Raw genomic sequence first — 25,779 nt, 5'->3', positions numbered from 1 at the left:
TGGCGAAAAGGTGCAAGCGATGCAAGGTTGGATGCGAGATTTGTATCCGCAGAAAGAATGGTCCCTTGTCGATCGCAAAGAGAGTCTGCGGGGCAGCCACTTTTTTTGGGAGTGAGTCAAATTCCTTGCCCAATGGGGAATAGTGTACGGAGTACCAGACGGACAATGCCACGTGCTGCCTCAGGCACAACAGATCGTCATCCACTCGTTCTGGCCTGCGTAGCAACATCGACAGGACCCCCGGCCTTATCGGCGTCACCGTTCTTCGGCAGTCGTTGGCCATCTTTGGCAAGCACTCGGTGATTTTTCCCATGGCTTCAGACGGCCCGGATCCTCAGAGCCTGAAATCATGGCAGGATGCATTCCAATATCCAATTCCAACCGTGCGCCGCGTGGAGCAGGAGCTGCGGCGGGACATTGCGAGCAATAAGGAGAGGCTCCGAGCTCTGGTTGGGTATGCCGTGGTCGCCCCGGGATTTGGACTGACAGGCGGCTGATTGTTGCTTGTGAATATAGGACGCGATATAGAGAGCTTGTGGGGACCGCCGAGAAGATCGTTTCTATGAACCGTGAGATGGAGGAGGTGGATTCAACGCTGGCGGACATAGGGCGAAGGTGTAACCCGCGGTTAATGGAGAAAACGTACACCCATGTCCAGGCAGTCGCGTCGAATAAGGGTATAGCTCGTTCTAAGCGCGCGATTGATTCGCTATATACTGATGGATTGTACCAGACTCTCCCGAGCGAGCTCTCACAGGCCAGCTTGCCTTACTTCATCGCTCCGCGGTGTCGATGTCGAGGCTCCTCAGACGGCGAGGCCCGCTCCTACTCATCGCCAAGCTCATGGTCATCTCACGGCTGCTTCATAAGACCCTATCGCAACAACCGACAGTGCCGCCCTTCGTCGAGAACCTCCGCAATCAACTCGCTTCCCTCCGCCGAACCCTGCTGCGAAGAGTCGATAAGCGCCTTGCTCCTGCCAAGTCAACGCCAGACGAAATCATTGAAGCGCTGGCTGCTTACTGCCTAGCCACCAGCTCTTCTTCAGACGATGCGATCCGATACTTCCATCAAATACGTCTAGATGCTATTGGGAGCCAGCTCGAACTCAATGACCCTCCAGGCGAGAACATCCTGAACAGCTTGCGCCTTTACATTCGCACGTTACAAACTTCCAAGGTCCTACTTTCGCGGCGGCTGTCCGACGTACTAAACAAGTTGAAAGCGCGGCCACTTCTCACAGACCCCGAGGTTTGCGACCTAGACGATCTGGACCTTGGTGTCTTAGGGCGATGGGTAACTTCAGATGTCAGCAACTTCACCCCTTGGATCAAATTGAGCGAACTGTCCAGGGCGGAAGTCGATAACATCATCAAGACGTGGTCAGAAGCTGCCTTCGACAAGTATATGCAGGGGTCTCGAGAGTCATTGAAGAACTGGTCGGATTTCTCTAAACTTCTTACACTTCGTGAGCAAGTGTTAGAACTCTGGTTAGGCTCCCGGAGCTCAACGCCCGCCCACTCGTCTCTGCGGGTGCTGGAGGGCATCAGGTCTGTTTTGAACGAACGACTCACCCGTATTCTGGCGGACCAAGCAAAAGACTTGGACCAGTTCGGCCAAAGTATTGCATCCACCGTCGCGGGCTGGAGCAATTTGGATCACACATACTCCCACTCACTTTGGGACGAGCATCTTATCTCAATTGACTACTCCAATGGTTCCGCTTACTTCAAAGAAGCTGTTGTGGATAGGCTTTTGGGAAGAGACGGGGACATTGTCATATCTCTCGGAAAGTACCAAGCTTGGCTTGTATCGGTAGACAAGTCCAAAAGTTCTATCGACGCTTTGCGCCAAATTCGATGGTCTGATATTATCGATGAAGGCGAGGACGAAGACTTAGACGTGGACATTCCGGGAATCTTGACTGATGATGATCCCCGGTTGCTGCGTGAGGCTCTCGAGGCTGCTATCAAGGATGCTTTCGAGACTCTTGATCGTTCCTTTTGCGAGATCTTCAAAGCGCTCAAGGATCCGAGCCTGAATGAGCAGGTCGCATTTCTGCTCAAGCTCATCAGACTAATCCAGAGAGAACTACCCGTCGACTTTATCCCGGTAGGCTACGCATTCGCTGATAGTGTTATCCCACAATTACAAGAGATACTTGCTGCCGAGATAGTGGCGCACACGAGGCCATGGAGCCCGCAAGCTAGCTCAACTAAAAAAGCTCGAGGACTCCCAGGTCGCTCCCTTTGGGAAGGTGACCCAGCAATCCCTGTGCAACCGTCACCATCGGCGTTCAAATTCCTGCGTCGACTAGCGAAAAGTATGAGCCAATATGGCCCCGGGCTTTGGGATGCCTCGACCGTTCGATGTTTCAAGAGAACTGTACAGAAAGAACTTGTCAAACCCATTGCCTCTAGGATGGAAGAATTCAAGTCACCTTCTGTTCAGAATGGGGCTACTGATTCTGAAGCGGAGGTCAACGCTGGCGAAGCGCCAAATTCGAACGGAGATGAGAGTCCACAGCAAAAGGCTGAGACGGAGATCGCTGACCCATATAAATATCTTCAAGACCATATGATCCAGCTATATTTTGACGCCTCTTACTTCAAATCTGCCTTTGAAGTTGGTGACTCGGAGGCGAGCCACTTGGCGGACGTACTGGAAACGATTCGCGGAGAGCTTGAACCTCAATTGCAGGTTGTGAAGAAGATTGACAAAGCGGCCCATGAGCACTGGAAGCGAACCTACCTTCTATTCGGTCTTCTGGCAGAGAAGGTCGAGGCGTAAGGTGTATAGTTGTTCTTGTATATATAAAGGCATTATATTATCCACACTAGAACTGCACAAGTGAACAGGTTCCATACCAATCGCAATCCCTGTATAGATGACCTCGGATGTTACAGACTTGTCCATATTAGGAGTAGTGTCCGCGGGGGAAACTCACCGCCCACGTCACGTTTCCGCCGGTGACAATGACTTCGCCGCGGGAAAAGGCAATGCGTTCATCTCCTTCTGACCATTCTCATGCTGGTTGTTGCTCGCAGTCGCAGTGCTTCCTGACCTCTTCTACTGTCCCTGCTCAGCCTTCAATCCCTTCACCATGGCCACTCCCAGGCTTCCTTTCCTTTATCCGAACCTCATGCGAGCGGTCCGATCATGCGAACCCACGACCCACCGCTCCATTCGCGCTCCATACTCCAGCAACCAGCAAGCCCCCTTCCACACTGGTCGAAGATACGCCCCAGAAACCTACCATCGACGATACGGACCTGCCGCAGAAGCCAACCTCCCTCCCCCTTTGAAGCCCAAAGACGGTTCCTCTGAGAAACAAGCTCCCGCATCCCCAGGCCAGGAAACCAGCGCTCCGAATCCTGCCGCGCAAGAACAGTCATCGTCCAAGGAGGACAAGGCCAAAGCTCCTGAGGTCGACTCTCCCCAACCCAAAGATAAAGCCACGAAGTCAAAACCCGCCAGTGAAGGCAGCGTGACTCCAGAGAAAGCGGAGCTGGATTCCACGCCAAAGCCCAAAGACACTGAGGCCACGATCTCCGACCTCCAAGACACCACCACCACCGCCTCTAGCAAAGAGGCAGTCCCCATACTCTCCACCAACAACAACACTACCAATAATAGCAACAATGAGCGCCACTCGCCCGAGGAAACACAGTTCAACCCGCACATCCTCAAGCAGAATCCCCTGGAGGGCGTCCTCCACATGCCGTCCCCGTCCTCCTACCTGACAACGGGCGGCGGCGCCGTCCCTGACCCGACGAGCAACCCCCCGAACCTCTCCCCGGCGCCCTACGTGCACTACTTCGACACCTACTCGCTCGTGCGGGACCTCTCCAAAAGCGGCTTCTCCGACGAGCAATCCATCACGATCATGAAGGCCGTCCGCAGCATCCTCCAGAGCAACCTCGACCTCGCGCGACAGAGCCTGACCTCCAAGTCCGACGTGGAGAACGAATCCTACCTGTTCCAGGCGGCGTGTTCGGAGCTCCAATCCTCGCTGCAGATGGCCAGAGGCTCCGAGATGCAACGGCAGCGCGCGTCCCGGACCCAGCTGCAGCACGAGGCGGACATTCTCTCCCAGCGATTGAACCAGGAACTCGCCGGGCTGAAGGACGACATCAAGGGCATGTTCAATGACCACAAGATGTCGACGCGCGAGCAGCAGCGCAACATCGACACTTCGGTGCAGGAGCTCAACTATAAGATCACGGTGTCGCTGAATAGTGATGGCAAGAGCGAGATCGAAGGTCTGCGGTGGATCCTGACAAGGCGAGCGGCGATGGCCATCGCCACTAGTGCTTGTGAGTTACCGATCCCTCCCCCTCCCCCCTCCCGTCTTGTTATCCCGGGTTAAATGCTGACGCGCGCAGCAGTCATGATCATCCTCTTCCTCAAGTACTACTCCGTCCGCAAAAGCGAGGAGAAGAGCAAGAAGAAAGCCGACAAGCCGCCCAACGAGGCCAAGGAAAGTCGGGTCATCACTCCGGACCCCGTCCGGAAGCCCAAGTCGACACCGGCCCCGACCATGATCCATCTGGGCGAGTCTCTGGGCTAAGTGAACCACACCTCGGCTCAGGTCTGAATCTCGCCAGTGCCTCTAATTGACACACCCTTATTTCCCTTGCATAACCACCTTTCCCACTTCATAGACTTTTTTCTCTCCCTTCCTTGGCGGGTCTGACGGATGACCTGATCGATCAACCTTGACTGTTTCCATATTCATATTAGATTCTCCTTGCATCCGTGATCTTACCTTAGACATATACATACCCACTCGTTCTGTCCCTTCCCCCGAACTGACCACCCGCTACTCCGCCGCTGACTCATGTCGATACCCCATCGCCCCCTCTTTTCTTCACAAAGTTTCGCAGCCGAATAGCCCGGTTGAGCCTATAGATAGAAAAAACACATTTTACATCGCATTATGTTCTATCAACAATTATCCACGCCTCTATAAATCCCCTTGCGTATCTACTTGGTCTATAACCTCTTCATATATGCAAAGAAGGGAACAGAAAAAGGTAACAAGAGCCACAAACAAAATCAAAACAAATTCGCGCAAAAGACTTTAATATCATGATCTGCGTACAACAGAGCAAGTCGGCAGAGAGAAGAGTCTTAATTCCCCCCTCTTCCACTACTCGAAGCCATTTCCCACGTATCATCCTGGCGCATAGAATGTCATATACCATTAGCAAAGTAAATCAACAAGAACTCATGTACGTCATAGCTCCCTTCTCCACTTCTCTTTCAGTTTTACAGGAAAAGATAGAGAAAATATGCAGAGGGGTCAAACAAAGTCACATCACAGCAAATAGACATGGAAAAGGACGGGAGCAAGATGAGTAGGAAAAATACAATTCTCAAGCGCAGGATGAAGGAATAGATGGGGAGAACAACAAGGGTTTGATTTGTAATTGATGGACAAGAATAAAATGACCGAGGGAGATTTTGAATATACGCGGGGGAAAGGACAAGGAGAAGGAGGATAGCGTGCGTGGCTTAGAAGTCCATCCGCAGCGCAATACTGGGCATGCTCTGTTGTTCATGGTCCGAGTATGCGCGGTCGCGGCCCTGCTTGGTCCCCGTGCCGGAGGTTGCGTCGGCGCTGCGCAGGATATCCTCGAGGAGGGTCTTCTGGGCGGGCTGCATGGTGGCCACCAGGGCGCGGAAGATGGCTTGGTTGGCTTTGGCGAGCTCGAGCAGGTGAGCGGAGGTCTCGGTATACACGGCGGAGCCCTCGCGGTCGGCGCGGGCAAGGAGGGCGGACATGACGAGGGACATGGCGGTGGGCGTGGCGTCCGCGGAGAAGACGGCGGTCGTGACGCAGGAGACCAGGGTGCGCGCGATGACAGCTCTAGAATTCTCCGGGTCGTCGGCCACGTCGCCGTTCTCCTTGGGGCAGCCGACGTAGAACGCGATGAGGCGCGGGGTGAGGTAGCGGGCAATGCTCTCGCTGGTGGTTGATTTGGGGGAAGAAGTGAGGAGGATGGAGCGAATACAGCCCGCGGCGACGTTGGCGAGACCGACGTCCTGGAGGCAGTCGAGGAGTTCGTCTAGGACGCAGGGGATGACTGGGTCGTGCGGTGGGATAAGGTGACCCCCGGTGGTGAGCAGGATAGCGATCGCCAAAAGCGTATTCTTCGCGCAGGGTAACGACGACTCGGACTCTCGCCGTTGCGCGATGGTCAGCGTCGTGAGGAAGCGAGTCAGGCAACCGCGTAACTGGCGGGACACGACGGCCAGGTTCTCGGGGTCGTCTGGCCCAAAGTCCCGGTTGTTGCTGACGCTGCTGATGAAATGCTTGAACGTGGGGAGCGCTTGGGGGACGACGTCGGCTTGGCATAGGCCCGTCGCTAGAATTGTACTGAAGATATGTAGGATACATGCGTTGAGGTCATTGCGGATAATGGAAGGGAATATTGAGGCGACATTGACCAGCGAGGAGAGGGAGAGCCGGATGAGCGACAAGGCGTCTTCTGATCCAACGCTAAACCGTGCAAGAGGCGTGGACTCTCGCAAGTTAGGTAGTAGTCCCGCAAGGACAAGGATGATGCTTCTCGTCAACTCGAAAAGCTGTTCGATGTCATCGGAAAGATGGTCATCTCGACCCTCGCTTCCCTTGGCTGACGGATGGTCTAAAGAGAGGTTGCGTGCAATTTCCACGATCACGTTCTGTATAGGGGTGCCTTCAGTCAAAGCAAGGCGGTCAAGCGAGTCCATTGTCTCCGAAAAGATAGCGTCCTGATAGATTGCATTGCCGGAGATCACTGGTCGTAGGATTCTCTTAAGTGCTTGGAGGATTTCCAGTCTTTGTGACGGGGTGGTGGACTGGTCAACCAAAGCCTCAAATGCAAGACCAAAGAGAACAAAAAAGAAAGCGACAGGCTCGTCGCGATAATTGATGTCGTGGCCTTTGCTTCCGATCTCTCCTTTCGGCGCATCCTGTTCCTCTTCATCTGATTTTTTCGACTCCTCAAGATCGGACTTGCCGTCTAACGCGTCAAAGACAAAATCAATATCCTTCTCAACCAACCCAGCAATTGCATCGACAAGGTTCAACCAGGAATCTTGGTAGAACTGGAAGAAAAGTCAATATACAGCAAGTTCATGTGTCAATCAAGTCTCATCATACCTTTAAGAGGGTCTCGCGGTTCAGTGCAGCGTACACTTCGTCCAAGTCGCCCCCTAGTGGGCCTGTGCCCAGGCTCCCCGAAATATCTGGCTCGAATCTCAACCGTGCGTACTCCTGAAGAGAAGAGAGCCAGAGGGGCGTAAGCTTGGTTAAGTATGGCTGAACGACCTCGTTCAGGTATTCTTGCTCGATACTAGCGATCTGCAGCCGTGCCCAGGCTGAATACAACGCCATTTTAACCATGACCCTGGCATTGGAATTGAGCCCCTTCAGTTCGCCGATTTCGGTCGTATCCAAATTATCTTGGTTTCATTAGCGAACACCGACGCAAAAGCTTGATGAGCACACTCACTAGAGAAATTCTCAAGGCCGAGGACCAGGAGTTTAAGAATCCTGCCCATTCGCTCTACGTTCGTCACAATGCCCGTCGCAATGAATGTTGCTGAGACGTTGATGGCCTCAGACGCAAGTTCGGCGGACGAGTCAGCAGCGAATGCCGGGGTCAGAGCCGATCCAATCTGAGCCTGATATTGCTCGAGCAGAGACGCCTCCGTGAAGTCCGGGTCTGGAGTCTTTCCAAACATCTGGTGCCGTATGTCAGTAAGATCTTTCCGAAGACGGGAACAGGCAGGAATCATACTCTTAGAACCTGGTCGATAATCTTCAGTCCCCAGATGCGGAGCTCTATCACATTTGCTGTAGAGGCCGAGAACGCCATCCTGACAATGTCTCCGACCTTTTGTTGTAAAGCAAGTTCAGCGGGAATGACTTGATCAGGCAGAATCGCTTCCTGTACGATACACAGGAGTTCACTCAGACAACTCATAACAAAGTTCCGCGTTTGCCATTTTAGCAGTTCCTGTCCGGATACTGCGTCATGGGCTCCGTCAGATTGTCCGGCACCAGCAATTGCGGACGCAAAACCTGCAACCTCGTCATCCGGCATATCGTTGGCCGATGGCTTCACAGCAGATGTAAGAGGCGGTTCTTCCGCTTTGACGCGCGTCTTGGTCAAGGTATTGTGGCAGCGCTGGATCCAAAGCTCCGTCTCTTCGAGCGCTGTCTGCTGCATCCAATCTTGGATCATGCCTTTCAGAATCGGATTGTCAGGCGTATCGTCAAACGCAAGCCAAATTTCCTCTTCAAGCGCCGGAGTGGCGGTGCGGATAACAGAAGCGGCATCTCTTTTCATCAGATTGCTGAGACCTCGGAGAGCCACATCCCTCATGAGAGGATTATTAGCAGAAAGCTCAACCTGCAACCGTTTGACATATCCAGAGAAGTCGACGTATGCCGGCGCATACAGTGAGAGATGATCCAGGCACTTCGAACTCTCCGTGACCAGGGCCGAGTTGTCCTCCAGCTGGAATTGCCTGAGCAGGGTGAGGATGAGGTTTCGCGTCTTCGCAATGTCTTGGAGGTCAGGTCCCAGCACATTAATTAACGAGTCAACACAGCGACTGATAAGCACAGGAGTAAGGAAGGTCATCTCAATATTGGATGTAGCCAAGGTCGCGGCCTCCTCATTGTGGGTATCCGCGTTGTACAACTGAGCGAGCATTCCGAGAGAACTCGAGACGAAAGGCGAAAAGGTCAACCCCGCGGAGTTCGCAACTCGTTCTAAACCACCCAGAGCCCAGAAGTGGACCACTGGGTGAGGGTCGTTACATAAAGACATTAAGACGCCAACGATGGTTTTGAGATGCAGACCAGCTGCCATGCCGCCGACTTGGGAATGAATGCAACCTAGAGCAGCAGCGCAACCAGCACGGGCATTAGGCTCTCTATTTTCAACAATCTTATCCACAAGCCAATTAATTTGTGTATTTGTGAAGGTGTTGCCGGAGCTCTCGCACAGCCGCCCAAGCGCCTCGGCGCCGACTGTGCGGACGATTAGGTCGGGATCGGTGACGAATTTCTGTCATCGTTAATCTTTCCGTCTTATCTGCAAAAGTTACATACACTATTGTCTCACCTGAACAAGCTCCTGTAGGACTTTATCAGTGGCGGGGTTGAGCCTCCCAGCTCCGGGGCCAATCTCCTTGACCGATACTTTGAGTGCATGAAGAAGCGCCACAGCAACGTTGACTATCATAGCAGCCTTGCGACCAGGGTTTCGCTGGAGGCTGGGCGACGCGAGATATGTTGCAATCTGCTCTACACTGCTTTCCTGAACCTTGGGGGCGTGCAGTGAAATAGCCACGGAAAAGAGATCGATGGCCGCATTCACGACACCAGTTGCGTGCGGATCAGCCACAAGACAATCTCCTTGTCTCGATGAATAGAGCAGGACCGAGTCGTGTTCGCTTGCAGGAAAGATTGGGAATGTCAACTGTTCATGTCAGTACGAAGTCAGAAGCAGGTACGTATGTCTTCAACTTACAGCGTCATCGATACTTTGATCTACAGAATCGACAGCAGACCATGATGGCCCATTCTCATTGTCATTCTTGCCATTAAGCGCCGCGCGAACATACTCACGGGTGATACCCGTCACCCCGAACCCGTAATTGTCGCAGAGATCCCATAAGGTGTCAAATTGCGCGGTTGAGGCTGCAATCGAGCTTTCCAGGGGACCTGCCTGGGCAGCATCGGGGTCTGCGAAGGAGGAAATTGCCAGACTTAAGAGGCTAGATTGAGAGATGACGTCGCCACGACTCAAGGGATGGACGTCAAGTAGCTTAGAGAAACACTGAAGAACACGTCGTCGGACCATTGTTTCGATATCGTGCAACTGCAACGATGGGTGGAGCCGCTGTGATGAATCATTTACAGACTTTTGCCGCGGGAGATCTTCAAGAAAGTCGACTGTATTCTGAAGCATTGCTGCAATTCTCTTCGCACCGTCCGCTGTGATCAATTTGCTATTGAACTCCATGAAGACCAGTAGTGCGCCTAGAGCACATTCCCTGACATGCGCAAGAAAGCTCATCTCCAATACTCCACGCTGAGCCGAGTTTTCCTTACTCAGATGAAGTGGAAGTGCATTCTTCCAAAGCAACATCAACTGCGATAGATGTATTTTGACAAAGCTCGGCCCGAGGGGCATTAAACCTCCGATCAGGATCCAAGCGACTTGTATTTGCGTACAGGCGGCACGTAGCTCGGAGTTGCTGCTGATTTTCAGGAGATCGGTGGCTTGAGTAAATACACGGGAAAACACATCAACAGACCCGTACAGAGGTTGCAGCCGAGATGTACTGAGCATGGCCGAAAGACCATTGGCATAACCAACACAGCGACGCGGCGACTGTCGAGGAGTGCCCAATTGGCCAACTTCTCTGTTCAAAGTATTCAGGCAGATGGTGACACAAGACAGCAATTGATGCGGGCAGGCGAGAACGAAATTGCGCAAACAATGCGCTGCATGTATTTGGACGGTGTAGCTGGGGTGAGACAGAACCTGCAGCAAAGCCTCACGACAAGGTTCAGCAAGAGTAGCAAATGCAGAACCAAGGGATACAATCAGGGAAGACAGTGCGCTCAAAGCGCTAGTCAAAGAGTGCTTGCTTGGCTCCCGCCGCTCCTGGACCACCTGAGGATAATCTTTGAGCACATCGTTGATCAACCATTTAGCCGCATTCAGTTGGCTAGTCTCTCGGAGCGATTCACGACCGACTGTATCTTCTAGAATGCTCTTGACAAACTTCCTTGTCATCAAAAGCCGGAACCGGTTGTACGTTACCGTAGGATGATTCAATAGATCGAACAGGAGGTGAGTCGCGATCTGGCCGTAGCGATCTTCAATGGTCTTGTCACCTAGAATCCGCAAGACGTGCTTGTAGCATACAGCGATGCCTGCGCGAGCTCGATTAGACGTCGCACTCTTGAGGTATTGTGTAGAAAGTTGGCGAAGGAGGTCTGGAAGGAGAAAGAACAGACGTGGTTCTGCTTTCTTGGTAGTTGACGACTCTGAAACCTCGGCCTCCTCCTCGTCTTCCGTCGGTTTTGCTGTTGGTTTTCGTGACAGTCTTTTGGATTTCTTGGGCTTCGGCACAGAAGCGATTCGAGTGTCCGAAGCATGCAGTTTGGCTAGCGCGCGGGCGAGACAGGCTGCAGCGGCGTGTCGAACGGGAACCACAGGACTGTCAATTGCCTTCCAAACCACGGCCTTTAGGTGATCAAAGTCGTTCGCATTATCGAAGTATGGGGTCGTGTTCACAAGCTGTTCAAGGCAGCGACATGCGTGTACTTGGACAAACGTCGATTTGTCCCCGGTTGCGGCATTGCGGGCCTGCTTCCAGATGTCTCGGGCTGTAGCTTCGTCGACGGGAACTCCAGAGCCAACTACCACTTTCCGCAGCACGGAGAACACTGACCCACGACATCCCGTATGGTTGCTCGAGGCTTTGAGTAGCTTCAGTAAGCTTGACACAACAACTCCGGATTGCGCAAAGACACTCTCTCCGGCGACTGCGAATACCTCTCCCAGGCAGTGGGCTGCAGCGAACTTGGTTTTGAGTTCGGCCTCATTTTTGCTCGCATTCAGAGTCCCCAGCAGGTCGGTCACTGTCTCGAAAAGAACCCCGCGATCGCCCTTGCTGAAGATAGCACCGAAGCAGCGTCCCAGGTTGTTGCGAATGACTCGGGTGATTGTTGGTGACGGCAGTGCGAGGATCTTGAACAGCTCCTTTTTCAAGAATTTCTGCTGCGACGATACCTGGGCCTTATCCAATCCTGATATATGCTGGACTAAGTCCGAGGTGAATGTGAGGAGGTAGAGGTCCTGTTGTTCGGAGGGGAGCGCATGAAGCTTGCTGATGTCGAGCTCCGCACGGGGAGCCGCATTGTCGGCGGCGGGAGTAGACGTAGCATTTTCGGATGTAGACATTGGGGTTCGGTCGTCCCACCTAGGGCGTCACCCATATGAGGGTTCTATATTGTATCGAAGGGTGAAGTTGGAGACAGGGTTGAAGGGGGAGGGGGTGAACGGTTGGCGACCAGGTGAGTCCAACTGGCAGTAGTTGGTCTACTCGCCGACCTTACAATACGTAGTTACGGTAGTCGATGGGCCGGGCCCCCTTAAGCGGGCACTTGGCCTCATTTCCGGGGGCGGTGGCGGAGAAACTGTTGGGCCGGCCCGCCTATCAGATTGAAAGATGCGGTTCGATTGTACTGTGCACTGCACTTGAAGATGCATTTGCTCCATGCCGCTCCGGGAGCAGAAATGGGGCTGCCCGCTAATCAATAATATCTCCCGGTCCACATCGCAATGGCCTCCTTAGTGAGCAGAAGCCTGATGCAGCAGCGCGCTGCTCGCATCAACCAGCTCACGTACACTACCTGCCGTAGCTTCACCAGCAGCTCCCCGTGGTCTGCAGGACACAACCGTTGGTCTAAAATCAAGCACGATAAGGCGAAGGAAGACAAATTGAAAAGCAAGGAGCGTCAACTCATGAACAAGGAAATCAGCACGGCAATCCATTGTGAGAATTCCAGTCCGCTCAACCTTTTTACTGCAATGTCTATGCTAATTCGGCCTAGTGTGGGGACCCGATCCGGAGTACAATCCGCGCCTGACCCTTGCCCTCTCGAATGCGAAGCGAGCCGGAATCCCCAAGAATGTTATTGAAGCGGCTCTGGCGCGGGGAAAGGGCATAAGTGTGACGGGCGAGGCGCTGGAACAAGTCACTGTTGAGGCTATCCTGCCCCATAACGTCGCGGTCGTGATTGAATGCCAGACCGACTCAAAAGCCCGTCTATTGCAGGACGTTAGACATACTATCAAGAACGCTGGAGGGGCTGCTACCCCAACCATTTATTTGTTCGAGAAGAAAGGTAGAATTGTTTTCGAGAAAAAGGATGGCGTGGACCCAGATGATTATCTAGATCAGGCTATTGAAGCAGGCGCAACCGATATCACATCGGATGATGAAGGCCGCCTGATTGTCTTCACAGACCCCACGGAAACAAAGAGTGTGGGAGAATCGCTGTCAAAGGCCATTGGACTTTCAGTCGAAGAACTAGAGATATTCTGGGACCCAAACAAGGACACTATGGTGGATATCACAGACGAAGAGCACGTGAGACAGATCGAGACTGTCATGGGCAAGCTTCGAGAGGAGCCATGCGTGAACGATATTTACATGAACACGCGCCAGGCGTTCTGATAGGTTGCGGGCCCTGGTTGAGGTGTCTACAGCCCCGGGCACTTAAAGAATTGTATTATAGAATTAGAATGCCATACTAGATGTATCATAAATAGTATCACGGAGAAAGCTTACTTAGAGGCAGTCACCATCTAGTGTGCACTAATGACGTTGGAATCTAGAGCAATCATTCCTTTCTCAATGCTTTCATGGTGCTGCGCATCAAACTCCCAATCCCGACATTTCCTGTCGCATCCAACCAGTCGAGCATCCGAACACGGTACTCCTGCCAGGTCAGCTTCACGCCGCCCTCTTTTTCGAGGGCACTGAGTGCTTTCTGAGTCACGGGCCTTTGTAGTTTTGGTTTACTCTCGTCAATGCCGTTATCCTCCTCAATATCTGCAAAACATGCTGCCGACAAATTGCATAGAGCGACATGGTGACTGAGAGAAAATACAGATGAGATGGTGAACAAGAAATTGGCTTCTCGCTTTTTGTCCCGTGAGTTATCGTTCATATTGCGGATAAACCGAGTGAGGGCGTTGACTGTGGGCGCCGGAATGAGGCAACCTAGTGCATTAGGGTCTTCCGAGTTGAGTCCGCGGTTGCGCCAGAGCAAATTGCAGATATCCATTATGTATCCGTTGAATTGACCCACAAGGTCTGTCGGATATAGTGAGTCGGTAGAGTGAGGGACCTGCAACACTGGAGATGTGAGAGAAGCTTCGAATGACGACTTGTAGGTTGCAAGGACCGAGCTCATGATCGATATAACCGAGCTAATCAGGGTGAATACAAGGGTGTAGACTGTCGGAGCGAGAGGGATCGTAAGACGGATGCTGCCATTCGACGATGCGTGCGAAAATAATTCGGCCAAGGTGCAGTAGAAATCAAGGACGGACAATGTAGCAGGCTTTGGCCTTTCACTTCCGCCGTCTGCTGTAGGCTGGATTGTAGACTCGAGACTCGACAAAGCCAAGAGTTCTGCGTGTGAGATAAGGCGCCCCAGTGGCTTATACTCATGGGCGCTGAAGGGTTGAGATCTCAGGCGCACACCCCATCGACGGATCAACAAAGAGTAGAAGTCTAGAAGAACCGATTGAGAGTGAGACGTGCCGTCTAATACTGAGGCCTCCACATGGTGTAAGAACTCCTGCCGCAGGGGTTCATATTCTTGGAGAGGTAAATATGATAGTAAATGGAGCACTTTCTCTTGCTTGTCATAGCCGTTCCACAGAAGGACATATTGTTGCAGGAATGGGAGCAAGGCGTGGGGTATTTCCTGTGGTCGAGTAAGTATACACTATAGACGAAACTGGGCCGGAAGCCATACCTTTGTATATTGCGCATAGTTCAGTGCAAGGTCTAGAATGTATCCGAGCGACTCTAGCCCTTCTTGATCATGATTATGGATGCGCTCTAATTGATCATCAAGGAAGCCTTTCAGCCAATCATTCAGACGTTGGTGCGCAGCCTCGGGCTGAGCCAGAAAGAGATACTTCTGAGCCAAAGCGTCTCCCATCATGGATATTATCTGGTTAGGGAGTTCAATGCGATCAAGTCTTTCGACAAAGTGTTCCACACTGCGCAACTCCTCCAACGCGGTATGGTATAATGAAACGCGCGATGTTTGGACATCAGGCACAATAACCTCCATTTTCCCTCGCTTGACGAGTCCGCGATGCACTACCTGGAAATTTGATGGCTGAGTTGCCTGAAGCTTCTCCAAATGCGTTTCTTGGACCTGTCTCACGTGAGCTGTCCACTCAGGATCAGGGTGTTTAAAGAACAATGCCTTTCGCCCTGAAGGCCCAAAATCGCCCACAATGACATCCGGGCAGTAGTTCTTGAAAGCCCTGAGCAGAGTAAGGAGCTCTTTATCGTCACCCCCAGAAGCACCGAGAAGCTCCATCAGTGCCTGGATCCTGAAAGGTTTGACATGTTTGCGCCTGGTGATAAGCGAGAGCAGGTGGCACAGAGGCTTTCGCAAGCTTATCATGTCAAGATGGTTGAAGAGTACCGCATAGAGCTTTGACAGGTGGGACCTATCATCCAGAAAATCGTATACAAGAATCAGCCATCGCAGAAGCAGAGCCTGCGTCGCCGGACTGGGCTTTGTCTTGGCAGGTCCTAGGCAGCATACAACTTGGATAACGATCTTTGAGGATATCCGTTCTTGCGGGTATAAGTTCTTGACGAGAGTGGTAATTGTTCCTTGATCAAGATGGTTGCTCTTGGTGAGGACTTTAATAAGTCGTTCGAGGCCAAGCCGAGAAATCCCGCTCTCGTAGGCGCGTGTAGCTATTGTTTTGGCCAGCTGGCCAGCATCCGTGTATCGCTGCTTTGAGGGAATAAAAGCAACTGATCGGAGTTAAAGATCCAAAGCTTCAAGGGAATTGGGTGCCAAGGGACTTACCAGCTTCAAACTGCTCAATCGCATCCTGTAGGCTAGTTGGCGCGACGTCGGAGCCTGAATGGACTATTAACACCGATAGTCAACCAAAGTCAGGTTCTTGACAAACCTCTGTCCGAGTCCGATGACATCGTAGTCATTTATTTTTCTTATCGATCCGAGCGAATGTCTTCAGTGTAATTCTAATGCGAAATCTCCTAGCGCATATCAGGCTGCACCGACGCCTTGTTGTTCTAGATCATCCAAGTCGCGCGCGAATTCGAACTTGTCGCGTCAACTGCACGATACTTGACTGATTTGCCACAAAGAACAACCAGCGATAATAACACCCACTACTCTCGACTAGAGTCCCGTCTATGGTTTCTCTTGCGTATGCAGGCTTTGATTGCCAATAAACTGGGTCGCACTCGCAGATCTGGAAGAGAGGCGCGGGAATTCGGAGTTGGGCAAACTTTACCAGATTTGGCGATCAACTGGCGAGCGTTCAGCTCCATGTCTCTCAACAACGGCGCACACTACAGCACTTGTCTAGAGGCCAAGAATCGCATCAGACTCAGAAAGAGATTCAGTGTGTTGAGTCATAAGAAAAATATACTATTTTTTTATATAGATCGCCGAGCTCATTCTCCGGGTACAATGCAAATCGAATTATTACGGACCGCGTCGGCTCAATACATTTCTATATTCAGAAGACGCCACGTGCCATTGTGTGGGGCGATTGATGGTTTAGAGATCCATGAGAATATGTTGACTAAGATAGACTCTGCCGTGCAATCAAGATGCTCCCAAGCACGTTTCCTTTATTGAAACACTCGCAGACTCATGACAAGCATCACCCTACTTTCTTTTCTTTGCCGCCTCCTTAGACTTCTGGTTGCCAGATGCGGTAGCTGACGCTTCAACCTTGGGCTTCTCAGCCGGGGCAGCTTCGTCCTCATCCTCACTGTCTCCTCCCTGGCCGAACTCGTTGACACGTGTGTAGTCGACCTTGTACTTCCAGCCCTGGTAAAGCCAGACAAAGAAAATCACATCGTCTCTAAGTGTGGCGAGTCTATGAAGCCATGGCATCTTGACAGTGAATGCGAAAAGGTCATCGATAAAAGTATTGAGGAACTTGTACATCAGCGCCTTGCCGGGCATGTGAGCGACAGACTATCATTTTGTTAGCAATGGAGACAGGTCGATTCCACCCGGACTATTTACTGACCTTCAGTCTGTAGTTGATATACAGACTAGGAACCATCATCAGGAAGCCGTACGCGTAGACGCTTCCAACGAGGGTCTCAATGACATAGGAATACCATGACTTGTGAGTGTTGTAGATCAGGCTGTAGGCTGCGTATGCTGCGAGAAGAGGCACGGCGATGATGTAGAGGTAACGGAACGCGATTTCGTCATATTCCTTCGTCTTCTGCTCGGTCTCGCTGAGCTTATGTTTGTCCTCGAAGACCACCACGTAAGGTAGGAAGGAAAAGAACGATCCAGCTGGCGGCGGGCGCAGGCGCACGTCTACAGTTTTCGTAATTTTCCACGCCTCAAGCAATATACCGAAGCCTTGACTGGCAAGGATCATCCAGGACGTATTCTCGCTGTTATCCATCAGATAGAGGAAGATAACAGCTTGCATGAACACATTGGCCAGGATAGTGCGGACGGAAGTGCCGACGACATCCTTCTTCTTACGCCAGTGAGACTGCAGATCCAACCATTAGTAATGTCTCCACTAAATGACCCCGCCTAAGCATGGGTTGCGCATAACCTACAATGTCGTTCTTAAACGCGAGAGTTTCGAAAACCATGTGGAGAATGGTGACCACACCAGTGGTTCCCAGAAGCCAGATGTTCGTGTCCAATAGTACTTCCTTGATCATTTCAAACTCGGAGCCATCGCTGCCGCCCGGAGCAGCGTTTCCAAAGGCAGCCTGCCGGGCGGTCTCCTTAGCGTTGGCATCAAGACTGGCCATCATGTTGAATTTCCAATTTTGCAGATTGTTGAGGGTGATGCGCAAAGGGACAGTGTCAACAGTCGAGTTAAGCTCCATCATATGGGTCTTGAGCTGCCAGAATGTGTTGAGGAAAACAATTGGGTAGTACCACCCGTTCTGTCCGGTGGCATCCCTCGCACCGCTGGATTCCAGCTGCATGTGGTGTCTGATGGCAGGATGAACTTGACGATACTTCTGGGCCCCGGAGTCAGGAATGAAAGAAACTGTGAAGTTAGGATGATAAAACGACGCGATTGACACATTTGGGGTGTCATCGACCTCTTCCTCTGCAGCTTGGTCGTTAGAGGCAAGCAGGCTCTTGAGCTTCTTGGCCTTCTTCTTAGGGAGGTACTGGTTCAACGGGCGATAGAAGTGAACTGCGCTATCCGTGCTATAGTCCTTTGCTGCAGGATCAAGTTGATGTCCACTCAGCCCAACAAAGAAGTGTGCCCAGAGTGTACCGTTGCGCTGAACTTCCTTCGGAACCTTAACGGTCGTATCAATTTCCCTGGTGTCGCTGTAATTACCGAGAATGAAATTCCTCTCTTCCAAGACAAGTGAGCCAGACGGGAGAGTCTTGAGGTTTGGCACAGCGATGGAAGGAGAGACATAGATGTTCATGTCGAGAGAACTATCGGTAGGCCAGATTGGCGAGACGAGGTCAGGGATGTGGCTGTAGTTGGGGATCTGGCTGCGAGGCGGACGAGCAGCAAAACTGGGCACGTCATTTGACTTTGCGCCAGAGACAGTGGTTTCCTGATTGCCGCCCATGAACTGGCCCATGATGAACTTGGCGAACATAAAGACAGCCAGGCCCTGAAGGACGCCTCTGAGGCCGGACTAGAAAGCAGAAACCAAGGTGTCAGCCACTGGGAGTTGAATCAATGCAGAAAGACGCGGCATGTACTCACGCCTAGCCCCTCCTCCTCCCTACGTTGTCTTTGTTCAGGCATTTTTGACCGCCTGTTATCTGGTCAGTAGAACAAGAACGAGGTGGGGAAGGGGAGAAGGGGAGAAGGTAAGAAAAGGCCACGCGCGAAGGACGGCGGCGGAGGCAAGCGATGGCCGGCCCAGAATGGCCGGGTGTTTTTGCGGGTCCGTCTTATCGCCGGGCGGGCTACGAGCATGACATACTCACTGGGCATAAATCGGGTCTTGCCGACCGACCAGCTACAATCTCCATCTACTCCGTACTATCACCGCCGCACCGGAGATCGCACGCAACCCCGCGCAAAGAGATTCCGCCCCACGTTACGAAAACTAAGTAAACCCTGTTTACAACTGGGGTCTACGACGTGGTATTGCTGGGCGTCTCGTCGCGCAATTCGACATGCTGGGCTTTCGAATGTCGGCCTAAACTCCAATGACGGACAATCATCCTTCTCCCGATTACTCCCGCCCTCAGTTTCCTGCCCATCATGAGCCACGGGTTTGGGTGATCACGGCTGGAGACTCGCCTATCGGGATATCAGTTACTCGCCAGATTCTCAAGCATGGTGACTGCGCTCTGGTAGGACGGGCGTACTCAGAGTCAGATCGAGACGAATGTCGTCGCGATGGCTTCGACGCATTTCTGGCCGAGATCGAGAGCCACAGCGACGAGGGATGGGGGCAGCGATTCATGGCTGTTCCCCTCGATATAAGGTGCGCGCGGTCAATCTTATTCGCTTCGTTCACTATTAGGTATGGCGCATGCTTACATCCATCTCGCAGAATGGTCGGTGAATGCCAAGCAGTGGTCGCGCAAGCCGTTGCGACATTCGGGAGAGTAGACATTCTCCTTTGCTGCACAAGTCAAGGTACGTCAGCCAACACGCCCGACCTCACATCCAGTGCATCTCCCGCTAACCAACTACATAGCCCTCATTGGTACAGTGGAAGAGCTAGCAGCTTCCCAACAGACCTTGAACTTGGTTCGGGATCAGTTCGAGATCAACTATTTCGGCCCCTTGAACATCATCAAGGCGACACTTCCCCATATGCGTAGACAAAAGTCAGGGCATATCATGATTCTTTCTGGCATAAGTAAGAGCTTGCACAAGCCTCGCGAAACTGAGCATCCACACTAACAGCAAGCAGCTGCTCACATCGGCACACCGGGCTTAGGAATGTACTGCGCTGCAGGCTGGGCTCTTGAGGGCTTTTGCGATGTAAGAGTGTTTCTCTGGATACGGAATACATAATCGTCGCTAATGTTGTCACCACTTTCTAGAGTCTCGCATACGAGATAGCCCCCTTCAATGTCAAACTTACCATTTTCCAGTGCAGCATTGAAATCGGAATCCTGACCAATCTGGTTACAAGTGTACCTCCAATCACCCCCGTCTACTCTTCCTCAGTCAACCATGCGCCGTTGTTCCGCGGGATCTTGAATCGTCTCGTCTCTCGCCTGCCTAACCATGATGCTCGTAACACGGGTCTAGCAAATGGCTCGGTCAGCTCCCACCGAAGTAATCCTTTCGAAGACGGTCCGTTTTCTGCGCCAGATGTCATCTCCACGTACCCTCCGCTCAGCTCTGCGCACATGGAAGTCCTGGTCACCGAGACCGTGTATGCTATAACGGCAATTGGGGGCCATGAAAACCCACCCTCGCGACATATTGTGGGCCAGGAGGGTGTTGCTAGTGTAAAGGAAAAGTTGAAGACGGTCAGCGAAGAACTCGAGGACTTCATTCAATCTAGCTTTGCTGTTGACTATGCGGCCGATGATACTAGCCGGATACCCAAGGATGACGGCATGGGCACTGGTCAGGAAGCAACCTGAAGCAAGTTCATGAATCAATTAATAAAGCATGGCGACATGTTGTCAGCCAGCCAGTTTCATCCGATTTCTACTATCCTAGACTAGTCCAATGACAGGCTGTGTTTAGATCGAATTCACCCAGGCTCGGTCGAAACGGTACCTACATCAATTATGTTGATGTTCCCCTCTTGTTCTCGCGCACAAACCAGGCTTGTCTGACTTCCCACAAGCTCCCTATGTCCTGGTTGTTTCTGTGAGCTCGGAACTCCTTCCAAGCATTACCATTTGGCACCTTCTTGATCCGCCCATCTATTTCTATGATTTTCGAGGCCAATGCATTGAGTCCCTGGATGTTGGAGACTATAATCTCCTTAGCGTCTTGGGCGTGGTCTGTAGGCAGTGCCGCGGTTGGATTTGGGCTATCCTGGTTGGAATCTGGTTTGGGAGGCGGCTGATCCGTAGATGCCTGGATTTCCATGTCTTTCGGGTCTAGATTACCATTTGTAGTGCTGGTTTGAGACTCCGAACACTGAGGTTTGCCCTCAGAAAGTGAACTTTCCGTAGGTGTTTGATCTTCCATATTGTTCAAATCCAGGTTGTCAGTTGCATTGGTGTTCGGAGACTCCAAGCGCTGCCTCTTGCTGTCAGGGTGCTCAGAATCTGACGCGCGTTTATGATGAGAGATAGCCTCAGTCTTTTCGGCTTTCAGCTCCGATCCTGTGTTGGTCTCACCGGCCCGCTGTCGTTCATTTGCTTCGGTGGTTTCTGTGTCAACCTTTGAGTTCTCTCCATTTGTTGGGCTCATCGAACCTATAGCGGAATCCGGCGCAGAGAAAAGGAAGACACGCTGCCCCGGCGGGACGGCGACGGTCAAGTCTGCGCCCTCAATCTTCACGATCTGGCAAGGGGTTAGCAACCCGGACTTCCTCTATGCGACCAAGGAAAGGCACCAGGAGGCTTCACATACCCTAGCTTCCTTCTCCACAAGGACCTTCTGATTGCCTGTGGAGAAAACCCGGGAATACTTCAAGATATCGCCTTCACAGATCACTCCGTGATCAGTGAGCATCTTCAGTTTGACCTGGGAGCTCTGTCCAGCCACCAGCCTCCGGTCGACTTTCTGTTTCTGGCCCCAGAACTCCTCGAACTCCTCCTCCTTGAACCGATCAAACTTCCCAGCCGCCCTCTCTTCGACGGCTTTCTCCGCCTGGCGCTGCCATTCCGGATGGTAGCGACCGTGCTGGAGATCCAGCTGGAATTGGCGGATGCCGTCGCGCCAATTATTCGAGTAGCGGAGAAAGGACTCCGGTGGTGGGGGGATCTTTGCGTCTGGGTCGCCAGCTTGAGGGTAAGGGTTCGGGTGCGCGTTGTCGGGAAGGAGTTTGAGAATTTCCTCCTTCTCACTCTCTTCCAGACATGTCCAGGCTTCAGGATGGCGAAGCAATTTCTAGAATATAGATCGCAATCATTAGTCTCCCCATCCACCAATCAAAGTACCAAGTAACCTCCTCGTGGGGGGGAAACTGTCAACCTCAGCTGAGACACATACCACCAAGTCCAAGCCAACCAGCCGCGACTTCGGGCTAGTCATCAGGTGCTCCTCACTCCATTGTTTGTTCGCGGCTGCCCGCCTCGGATTCCGCTTCGGTCTGGCGTTTGTCGATGACATCGCACAGCTGCTGCTATTATTAGGTTCGCCCGGGTTGCGCTGTGGCTCCTCCGCCTTCGAAAATCGATTTGTTCGGCTCCTGGAACATCACTTCAAATTCAGCATTGCCAATAAGAGTAATGGTCTTTCCCTCTTTCCACAGATTCAGTCGATTCAACCGATTTGCAACCTTCAGGCGCGCGCGCGCATGACAGACAATCAATCTAGCGGACGGACGGACTGGTGGTCGGTCGTACCTCGTCACTCGCTGACACTCCGAATTGCCGGCATCGACCGCCTTGCGCTTTGGGGCCATTGTTCCGCGGCCTGGCCTGGCTGGGCCAGATAAGTCGGAGTAGAACAACAGCGATAACTGGTGTCTATAACAGTGTCACTGACGCAGCAGTTCAGCCTGTTTTTCTTTCTTAAAAAAATCAACTTTGAATATCTCACGGTCAAGATGGTCAGGTCAACTCAAATCGCCAGAATCGATGGTATGCTTGGAATGTTACTGCTGCTGTTACGGGGAGAGGGGTGTGTGTGTCCGCAGCTTGCGCTAATGTTTGGAGACAGGCTTGATGTTGGCAGCGTCGGTGGATGATGAACAGGTCAGTCAGTCGGCGGAGCGCTTGCAAGTGAATTGCAAGTGAATGTGAAACACAATGAGATCGTCACTAACACAGAGCGCTTTCTTTCCTTGCACAGTCAGAGGTGGAACTGTCAGAGATCAAGTCTCAGGCGAAGATGATATTCCGTCGCTTGAACCGCAATTCAGAGCCGCAGGCGAGCATTGAATCCGGCCAGTTCAGTCTACAGTAAGGACAGAGTGAATGTTTTCGGGCCCAGCTTATGTGCTCACTCCCCGGCTCGTTATCTAGCTATATCATCCAAGACGATATCTGCTTCCTCTGCATATGCGATCGCTCCTACCCCCGCAAGCTTGCGTTCACTTATCTCGCCGACCTGGCGACCGAATTCACCACCACCTACTCGCTGACACAGTACCAATCCCCCACCCTGCGACCGTACGCCTTTGTGGAGTTTGATACCTTCATTCAGCGGACCAAGAAGCTTTACCAGGACAGTCGTGCGTCGGCGAACCTGGACCGGTTGAATGACGAACTCCGGGATGTGACAAAAGTGATGACCAAGAACATCGAGGATCTACTGTACCGTGGTGATAGCTTGGAACGCATGGGAGAGTTGTCCGGCCGTCTTCGGGAAGACAGCAAGAAGTACAGGAAAGCGGCTGTCCGCATCAACTGGGAGCTGCTTGTCAAGCAGGTGAGTACAAACGTGCTCCCATGACACATAGAGAGTGCCGCTAACCGTTTTCCATAGTACGGCCCCTTCGCAGGCGTCGGCTTCATTCTCCTTTTCATGATCTGGTGGCGCTTCTTCTAATGTCTGCGCTTGGTAGCCACAAATTTGTATACCCACTAATATGAATGTATGCGTAGTTAATGTCTTCGGTGGATGCAGGACACCATCGTCCTTGGCTCAGAACTCGAGAGAATTTCTGAATTGATACAATTCCTGTTTTTATTGTCTGCAGCGAGTGTGTGTATGTGTGAGGCACGTGTGACGCATGTGTGATAGATTTCGAGTCTCTCTAAATAATCATAAGTCGTGAAGGTAGTCATATTCTGCGGGCCAAAGAAAGCGTGGGATCGTTCGACCCAGCATCTAAACAGCTTGTCAGCTCCGTGAAACAGACTTTATGGCCGGTGTATCTCTCTCAAATCTCATCCTCCTCTTCGTCAAAGTCGTCTTCCTCTCCCATGTCGTACAAGATCCGGCCACCTTCGCCTGGGCCGTCGCCTTGCTGCGCATCAAAGTACGGCAGCACGACACCCTCCCGATCCCTCCTCTGTCGATCTGTAAGACGGAGCTCAAAAGTCGATTCGGGTTCCTCTTCTCCCGCGCCAAAGTCCGGCTCCTCTGGCGGGCGATACAATGGGTGGTCATCCAGCAGCGTCACGATCTCCTTCGCATACTGTGGGGGATAGCGCGAAGCCGGCGGCAGGATGTACCATTCCAGAACGCCGCGGCCACTCTTTCTTCGGTGCTCCAACTCCAGCACAACGCCCTGGGCGGTTTCGTTGCCGATCGGCTTATCCAACCTGCCCAGAAGCACGCCATCCAGCTCTTCCTCCAGACCAAAAACCGGCGGCACCAGACTCCTATCGCGAGCTGCCTTCTGAGCCATGATGTGTGAGAAGGAGTGCAGGCGGATGATCGTGGTGGCGAGGTAGGTCAACATGGACAGGGGCGACGGGGTATACGGCGACGGAAGCGGCGGGCTGGGGACGTCCTGGTGAAAGGTGACCACGAGCGAGGCTTCGACTTTGGAGGCCGTGGGGGGGCCGTGTGGCATGAGGAATGAGCTCAGGAACGACGATACGTTGAATTGTGCGTCGGTCCTCCTCGCATGCAGGAGCGGGTTAATGGCATCGATCAGAATCAGGCGCCCTGGCTTTGGTGTTAGTCGTGTTGCCATTGAACCGTGTTGCCAGAACGGAGGTCGCATATACGTACTGCGAGAGGGACCGCTGGTCGAAACATTTGGGTAGGCTTCATTGACAGCCTTGATGATCTCTAGGGGGCTCTTCTTCCGAGCGGCAACGAAGGCATCGACACCCTCGAGCGGCTTCAGCGTCTCGAATGCGACAAACGTGATATGAACTTTGGATAACTTGGAAGAGCGTTAGTCACCTTCTCACGCAGCGGCGAGACGTAGACCGGCTGGACAGTTGGGTATGAAGACAGACGCAAAGCTCGCCAGGGAAAGTCATGTCTCGCCGAAACTATGTAGAAAGGGTGAAATCACCTTGGCGCGTCGGATGTATTCCTTGATCAATGGGGTTGCGGGCTGCTCTAGAGAGTCCAATACCAGCGCAAGTGGCGACGCTGTATCTCTGAGACTGAGAAGTTTCGATATCAAGAGTAGGTTATGAGTCTGTCTGTGGGAGGTGTTGGTGGGAGCCATTCTGCTGGATTCGGGCCGTGGGGAGCAACGGACATTGAAGAAAATGCGCAGATTGCGGGGTCGCTTTTTGCATGCAATAATGAACGCCGGCGGGGAGCTTAACCTCTGGAGGGGTTCGGCCTCCCCCAAAAGTTCCAATCAGCAACCTTGCCGGGTTTAAGCTCAGCGCCTGCTTCCGATGTACATAGTTGTTGGATCCACCGGACTTCTTTTCCTTTTCGATCTATACATGTCGACATGGAATCGATGTCCTTATGATCGATCCATATCAGTTTTTCCTCAACTAATTGCATTAGTCTCTGTGAACTGACCTTCCCGCCAGCATAATCGGTATCAGCTTCCTACCGATACAGCACCCGCCACTCCCCATCTAGACTGGAGAACAGTCCACCCAGCAAAAGAGATGGTGGCCTGGCTTTCAGCTGTCATGTCACGGTCTAAGGCAGCTGGGAGCTAGCACAAGCCTTGACGACCCTATAATAGCAATTTATCGTGCTTTTCATCTCGCAGATTCTCATGTACTCACTCCCCTACCGCCACTGTCAACTTCTGACAATTATTCTGACCAGAGCGCTGGATATGTATGTTTATTCCACCAGATTGCAAGAAACAGCTATATTCGTATGTAGAAAACCTCCATTTCAGAAAAGCGCTTCGATGATCGATACTCTGTGGGCTTTGCAGGCTGTTTGTTGCAATTTAGCTTAGTGGTTCGACGGATATGTCTTCATCACCCGTGATTCTGTGACCCATATGACATCG

At 52.3% G+C, this 25,779-nt stretch overlaps 10 protein-coding genes across 10 annotated transcripts; 5 read left to right on the top strand and 5 right to left on the bottom strand.

Annotated features, from left to right (window-relative positions):
* The first annotated feature begins 234 nt into the window (after positions 1–234).
* On the top strand, positions 235–2,892 carry BO95DRAFT_423280 (uncharacterized protein). The gene is made up of 3 exons (XM_025584624.1): positions 235–454; positions 517–677; positions 734–2,892. The coding sequence occupies exons 1-3, from the start codon at positions 312–314 to the stop codon at positions 2,788–2,790; spliced, it is 2,361 nt and encodes a 786-aa protein (XP_025437670.1). The 5' UTR covers positions 235–311; the 3' UTR covers positions 2,791–2,892.
* A 211-nt stretch (positions 2,893–3,103) lies between these two features.
* BO95DRAFT_373875 (uncharacterized protein) lies at positions 3,104–4,570 on the top strand (the record flags this gene model as incomplete). The annotated part of the gene is made up of 3 exons (XM_025583079.1): positions 3,104–3,595; positions 3,647–4,316; positions 4,389–4,570. The coding sequence occupies 3 exons, from the start codon at positions 3,104–3,106 to the stop codon at positions 4,568–4,570; spliced, it is 1,344 nt and encodes a 447-aa protein (XP_025437669.1).
* A 526-nt stretch (positions 4,571–5,096) lies between these two features.
* BO95DRAFT_447229 (AP-1 complex accessory protein LAA1) lies at positions 5,097–12,118 on the bottom strand. The gene is made up of 6 exons (XM_025587571.1): positions 9,534–12,118; positions 9,126–9,482; positions 7,791–9,068; positions 7,503–7,734; positions 7,151–7,452; positions 5,097–7,095 (listed from the first exon to the last, which is right to left on the bottom strand). The coding sequence occupies exons 1-6, from the start codon at positions 11,979–11,981 to the stop codon at positions 5,518–5,520; spliced, it is 6,195 nt and encodes a 2,064-aa protein (XP_025437668.1). The 5' UTR covers positions 11,982–12,118; the 3' UTR covers positions 5,097–5,517.
* A 170-nt stretch (positions 12,119–12,288) lies between these two features.
* BO95DRAFT_447228 (post-initiation translation factor DPC29) lies at positions 12,289–13,334 on the top strand. Its single transcript, XM_025587570.1, has 2 exons — positions 12,289–12,576; positions 12,635–13,334. The coding sequence occupies exons 1-2, from the start codon at positions 12,363–12,365 to the stop codon at positions 13,258–13,260; spliced, it is 840 nt and encodes a 279-aa protein (XP_025437667.1). The 5' UTR covers positions 12,289–12,362; the 3' UTR covers positions 13,261–13,334.
* Positions 13,335–13,426: 92 nt separating this feature from the next.
* On the bottom strand, positions 13,427–15,783 carry BO95DRAFT_468110 (Mis6 domain protein; the record flags this gene model as incomplete). The annotated part of the gene is made up of 4 exons (XM_025589342.1): positions 13,427–14,521; positions 14,573–15,600; positions 15,656–15,709; positions 15,762–15,783. 4 exons carry the CDS (start codon positions 15,781–15,783, stop codon positions 13,427–13,429), a joined length of 2,199 nt encoding a protein of 732 aa, XP_025437666.1.
* A 496-nt stretch (positions 15,784–16,279) lies between these two features.
* Positions 16,280–18,666, bottom strand: BO95DRAFT_447226 (CLPTM1 family protein). Its single transcript, XM_025587569.1, has 4 exons — positions 18,549–18,666; positions 17,416–18,477; positions 16,860–17,345; positions 16,280–16,804 (listed from the first exon to the last, which is right to left on the bottom strand). The coding sequence occupies exons 1-4, from the start codon at positions 18,588–18,590 to the stop codon at positions 16,490–16,492; spliced, it is 1,905 nt and encodes a 634-aa protein (XP_025437665.1). The 5' UTR covers positions 18,591–18,666; the 3' UTR covers positions 16,280–16,489.
* Positions 18,667–18,820: 154 nt separating this feature from the next.
* BO95DRAFT_447225 (short chain dehydrogenase/reductase family protein) lies at positions 18,821–20,755 on the top strand. Its single transcript, XM_025587568.1, has 5 exons — positions 18,821–19,281; positions 19,351–19,436; positions 19,498–19,662; positions 19,717–19,787; positions 19,850–20,755. The coding sequence occupies exons 1-5, from the start codon at positions 19,001–19,003 to the stop codon at positions 20,399–20,401; spliced, it is 1,155 nt and encodes a 384-aa protein (XP_025437664.1). The 5' UTR covers positions 18,821–19,000; the 3' UTR covers positions 20,402–20,755.
* On the bottom strand, positions 20,446–22,242 carry BO95DRAFT_447223 (uncharacterized protein). The gene is made up of 3 exons (XM_025587567.1): positions 21,930–22,242; positions 21,348–21,827; positions 20,446–21,278 (listed from the first exon to the last, which is right to left on the bottom strand). The coding sequence occupies exons 1-3, from the start codon at positions 21,969–21,971 to the stop codon at positions 20,550–20,552; spliced, it is 1,251 nt and encodes a 416-aa protein (XP_025437663.1). The 5' UTR covers positions 21,972–22,242; the 3' UTR covers positions 20,446–20,549.
* Positions 22,243–22,386: 144 nt separating this feature from the next.
* Positions 22,387–23,603, top strand: BO95DRAFT_447220 (SNAP receptor SEC22). Its single transcript, XM_025587566.1, has 5 exons — positions 22,387–22,522; positions 22,602–22,636; positions 22,734–22,843; positions 22,907–23,312; positions 23,370–23,603. Exons 1-5 carry the CDS (start codon positions 22,489–22,491, stop codon positions 23,430–23,432), a joined length of 648 nt encoding a protein of 215 aa, XP_025437662.1. The 5' UTR covers positions 22,387–22,488; the 3' UTR covers positions 23,433–23,603.
* On the bottom strand, positions 23,481–25,040 carry BO95DRAFT_423252 (Elongator subunit IKI1). Its single transcript, XM_025584623.1, has 3 exons — positions 24,859–25,040; positions 24,567–24,723; positions 23,481–24,500 (listed from the first exon to the last, which is right to left on the bottom strand). The coding sequence occupies exons 1-3, from the start codon at positions 25,015–25,017 to the stop codon at positions 23,767–23,769; spliced, it is 1,050 nt and encodes a 349-aa protein (XP_025437661.1). The 5' UTR covers positions 25,018–25,040; the 3' UTR covers positions 23,481–23,766.
* Between the last annotated feature and the right edge of the window lie 739 nt (positions 25,041–25,779).

Source organism: Aspergillus brunneoviolaceus (genome assembly GCF_003184695.1).
Source record: "Aspergillus brunneoviolaceus CBS 621.78 unplaced genomic scaffold BO95scaffold_84, whole genome shotgun sequence".
In the NCBI taxonomy this organism is placed as follows: Eukaryota; Fungi; Ascomycota; class Eurotiomycetes; order Eurotiales; family Aspergillaceae; genus Aspergillus; species Aspergillus brunneoviolaceus.
The sequence above is the reverse complement of the archived record's forward strand: the minus strand, read 5'-3'. Positions and strand labels throughout refer to the sequence as shown.

Excerpts from the sequence above, each read along its gene's own strand:
- BO95DRAFT_423280 (XM_025584624.1), top strand. The coding sequence starts at position 312 with ATGGCTTCAGACGGCCCGGATCCTCAGAGCCTGAAATCATGGCAGGAT. Across the intron at positions 455-516 it reads AGGCTCCGAGCTCTGGTTGG|GACGCGATATAGAGAGCTTG; the intron begins GTATGCCGTGGT and ends TTGTGAATATAG. Across the intron at positions 678-733 it reads GGCAGTCGCGTCGAATAAGG|ACTCTCCCGAGCGAGCTCTC; the intron begins GTATAGCTCGTT and ends GGATTGTACCAG.
- BO95DRAFT_447229 (XM_025587571.1), bottom strand. The coding sequence starts at position 11,981 with ATGTCTACATCCGAAAATGCTACGTCTACTCCCGCCGCCGACAATGCG. Across the intron at positions 9,483-9,533 it reads ATCAAAGTATCGATGACGCT|TTGACATTCCCAATCTTTCC; the intron begins GTAAGTTGAAGA and ends TGACATGAACAG. Across the intron at positions 9,069-9,125 it reads TCCTACAGGAGCTTGTTCAG|AAATTCGTCACCGATCCCGA; the intron begins GTGAGACAATAG and ends TAACGATGACAG.
- BO95DRAFT_447228 (XM_025587570.1), top strand. The coding sequence starts at position 12,363 with ATGGCCTCCTTAGTGAGCAGAAGCCTGATGCAGCAGCGCGCTGCTCGC. Across the intron at positions 12,577-12,634 it reads AATCAGCACGGCAATCCATT|TGTGGGGACCCGATCCGGAG; the intron begins GTGAGAATTCCA and ends AATTCGGCCTAG.
- BO95DRAFT_447226 (XM_025587569.1), bottom strand. The coding sequence starts at position 18,590 with ATGCCTGAACAAAGACAACGTAGGGAGGAGGAGGGGCTAGGC. Across the intron at positions 17,346-17,415 it reads TCGCGTTTAAGAACGACATT|TCTCACTGGCGTAAGAAGAA; the intron begins GTAGGTTATGCG and ends TTGGATCTGCAG. Across the intron at positions 16,805-16,859 it reads ATATCAACTACAGACTGAAG|TCTGTCGCTCACATGCCCGG; the intron begins GTCAGTAAATAG and ends ACAAAATGATAG.
- BO95DRAFT_447225 (XM_025587568.1), top strand. The coding sequence starts at position 19,001 with ATGACGGACAATCATCCTTCTCCCGATTACTCCCGCCCTCAGTTTCCT. Across the intron at positions 19,282-19,350 it reads GCTGTTCCCCTCGATATAAG|AATGGTCGGTGAATGCCAAG; the intron begins GTGCGCGCGGTC and ends TCCATCTCGCAG. Across the intron at positions 19,663-19,716 it reads CATGATTCTTTCTGGCATAA|CTGCTCACATCGGCACACCG; the intron begins GTAAGAGCTTGC and ends AACAGCAAGCAG.
- BO95DRAFT_447223 (XM_025587567.1), bottom strand. The coding sequence starts at position 21,971 with ATGACTAGCCCGAAGTCGCGGCTGGTTGGCTTGGACTTGGTG. Across the intron at positions 21,828-21,929 it reads TGGTTGGCTTGGACTTGGTG|AAATTGCTTCGCCATCCTGA; the intron begins GTATGTGTCTCA and ends TCTATATTCTAG. Across the intron at positions 21,279-21,347 it reads TTGTGGAGAAGGAAGCTAGG|ATCGTGAAGATTGAGGGCGC; the intron begins GTATGTGAAGCC and ends ACCCCTTGCCAG.
- BO95DRAFT_447220 (XM_025587566.1), top strand. The coding sequence starts at position 22,489 with ATGGTCAGGTCAACTCAAATCGCCAGAATCGATG. Across the intron at positions 22,523-22,601 it reads TCAAATCGCCAGAATCGATG|GCTTGATGTTGGCAGCGTCG; the intron begins GTATGCTTGGAA and ends GTTTGGAGACAG. Across the intron at positions 23,313-23,369 it reads GGGAGCTGCTTGTCAAGCAG|TACGGCCCCTTCGCAGGCGT; the intron begins GTGAGTACAAAC and ends CGTTTTCCATAG.
- BO95DRAFT_423252 (XM_025584623.1), bottom strand. The coding sequence starts at position 25,017 with ATGGCTCCCACCAACACCTCCCACAGACAGACTCATAACCTACTCTTG. Across the intron at positions 24,724-24,858 it reads AATACATCCGACGCGCCAAG|TTATCCAAAGTTCATATCAC; the intron begins GTGATTTCACCC and ends CGCTCTTCCAAG. Across the intron at positions 24,501-24,566 it reads GACCAGCGGTCCCTCTCGCA|GGCGCCTGATTCTGATCGAT; the intron begins GTACGTATATGC and ends CACCAAAGCCAG.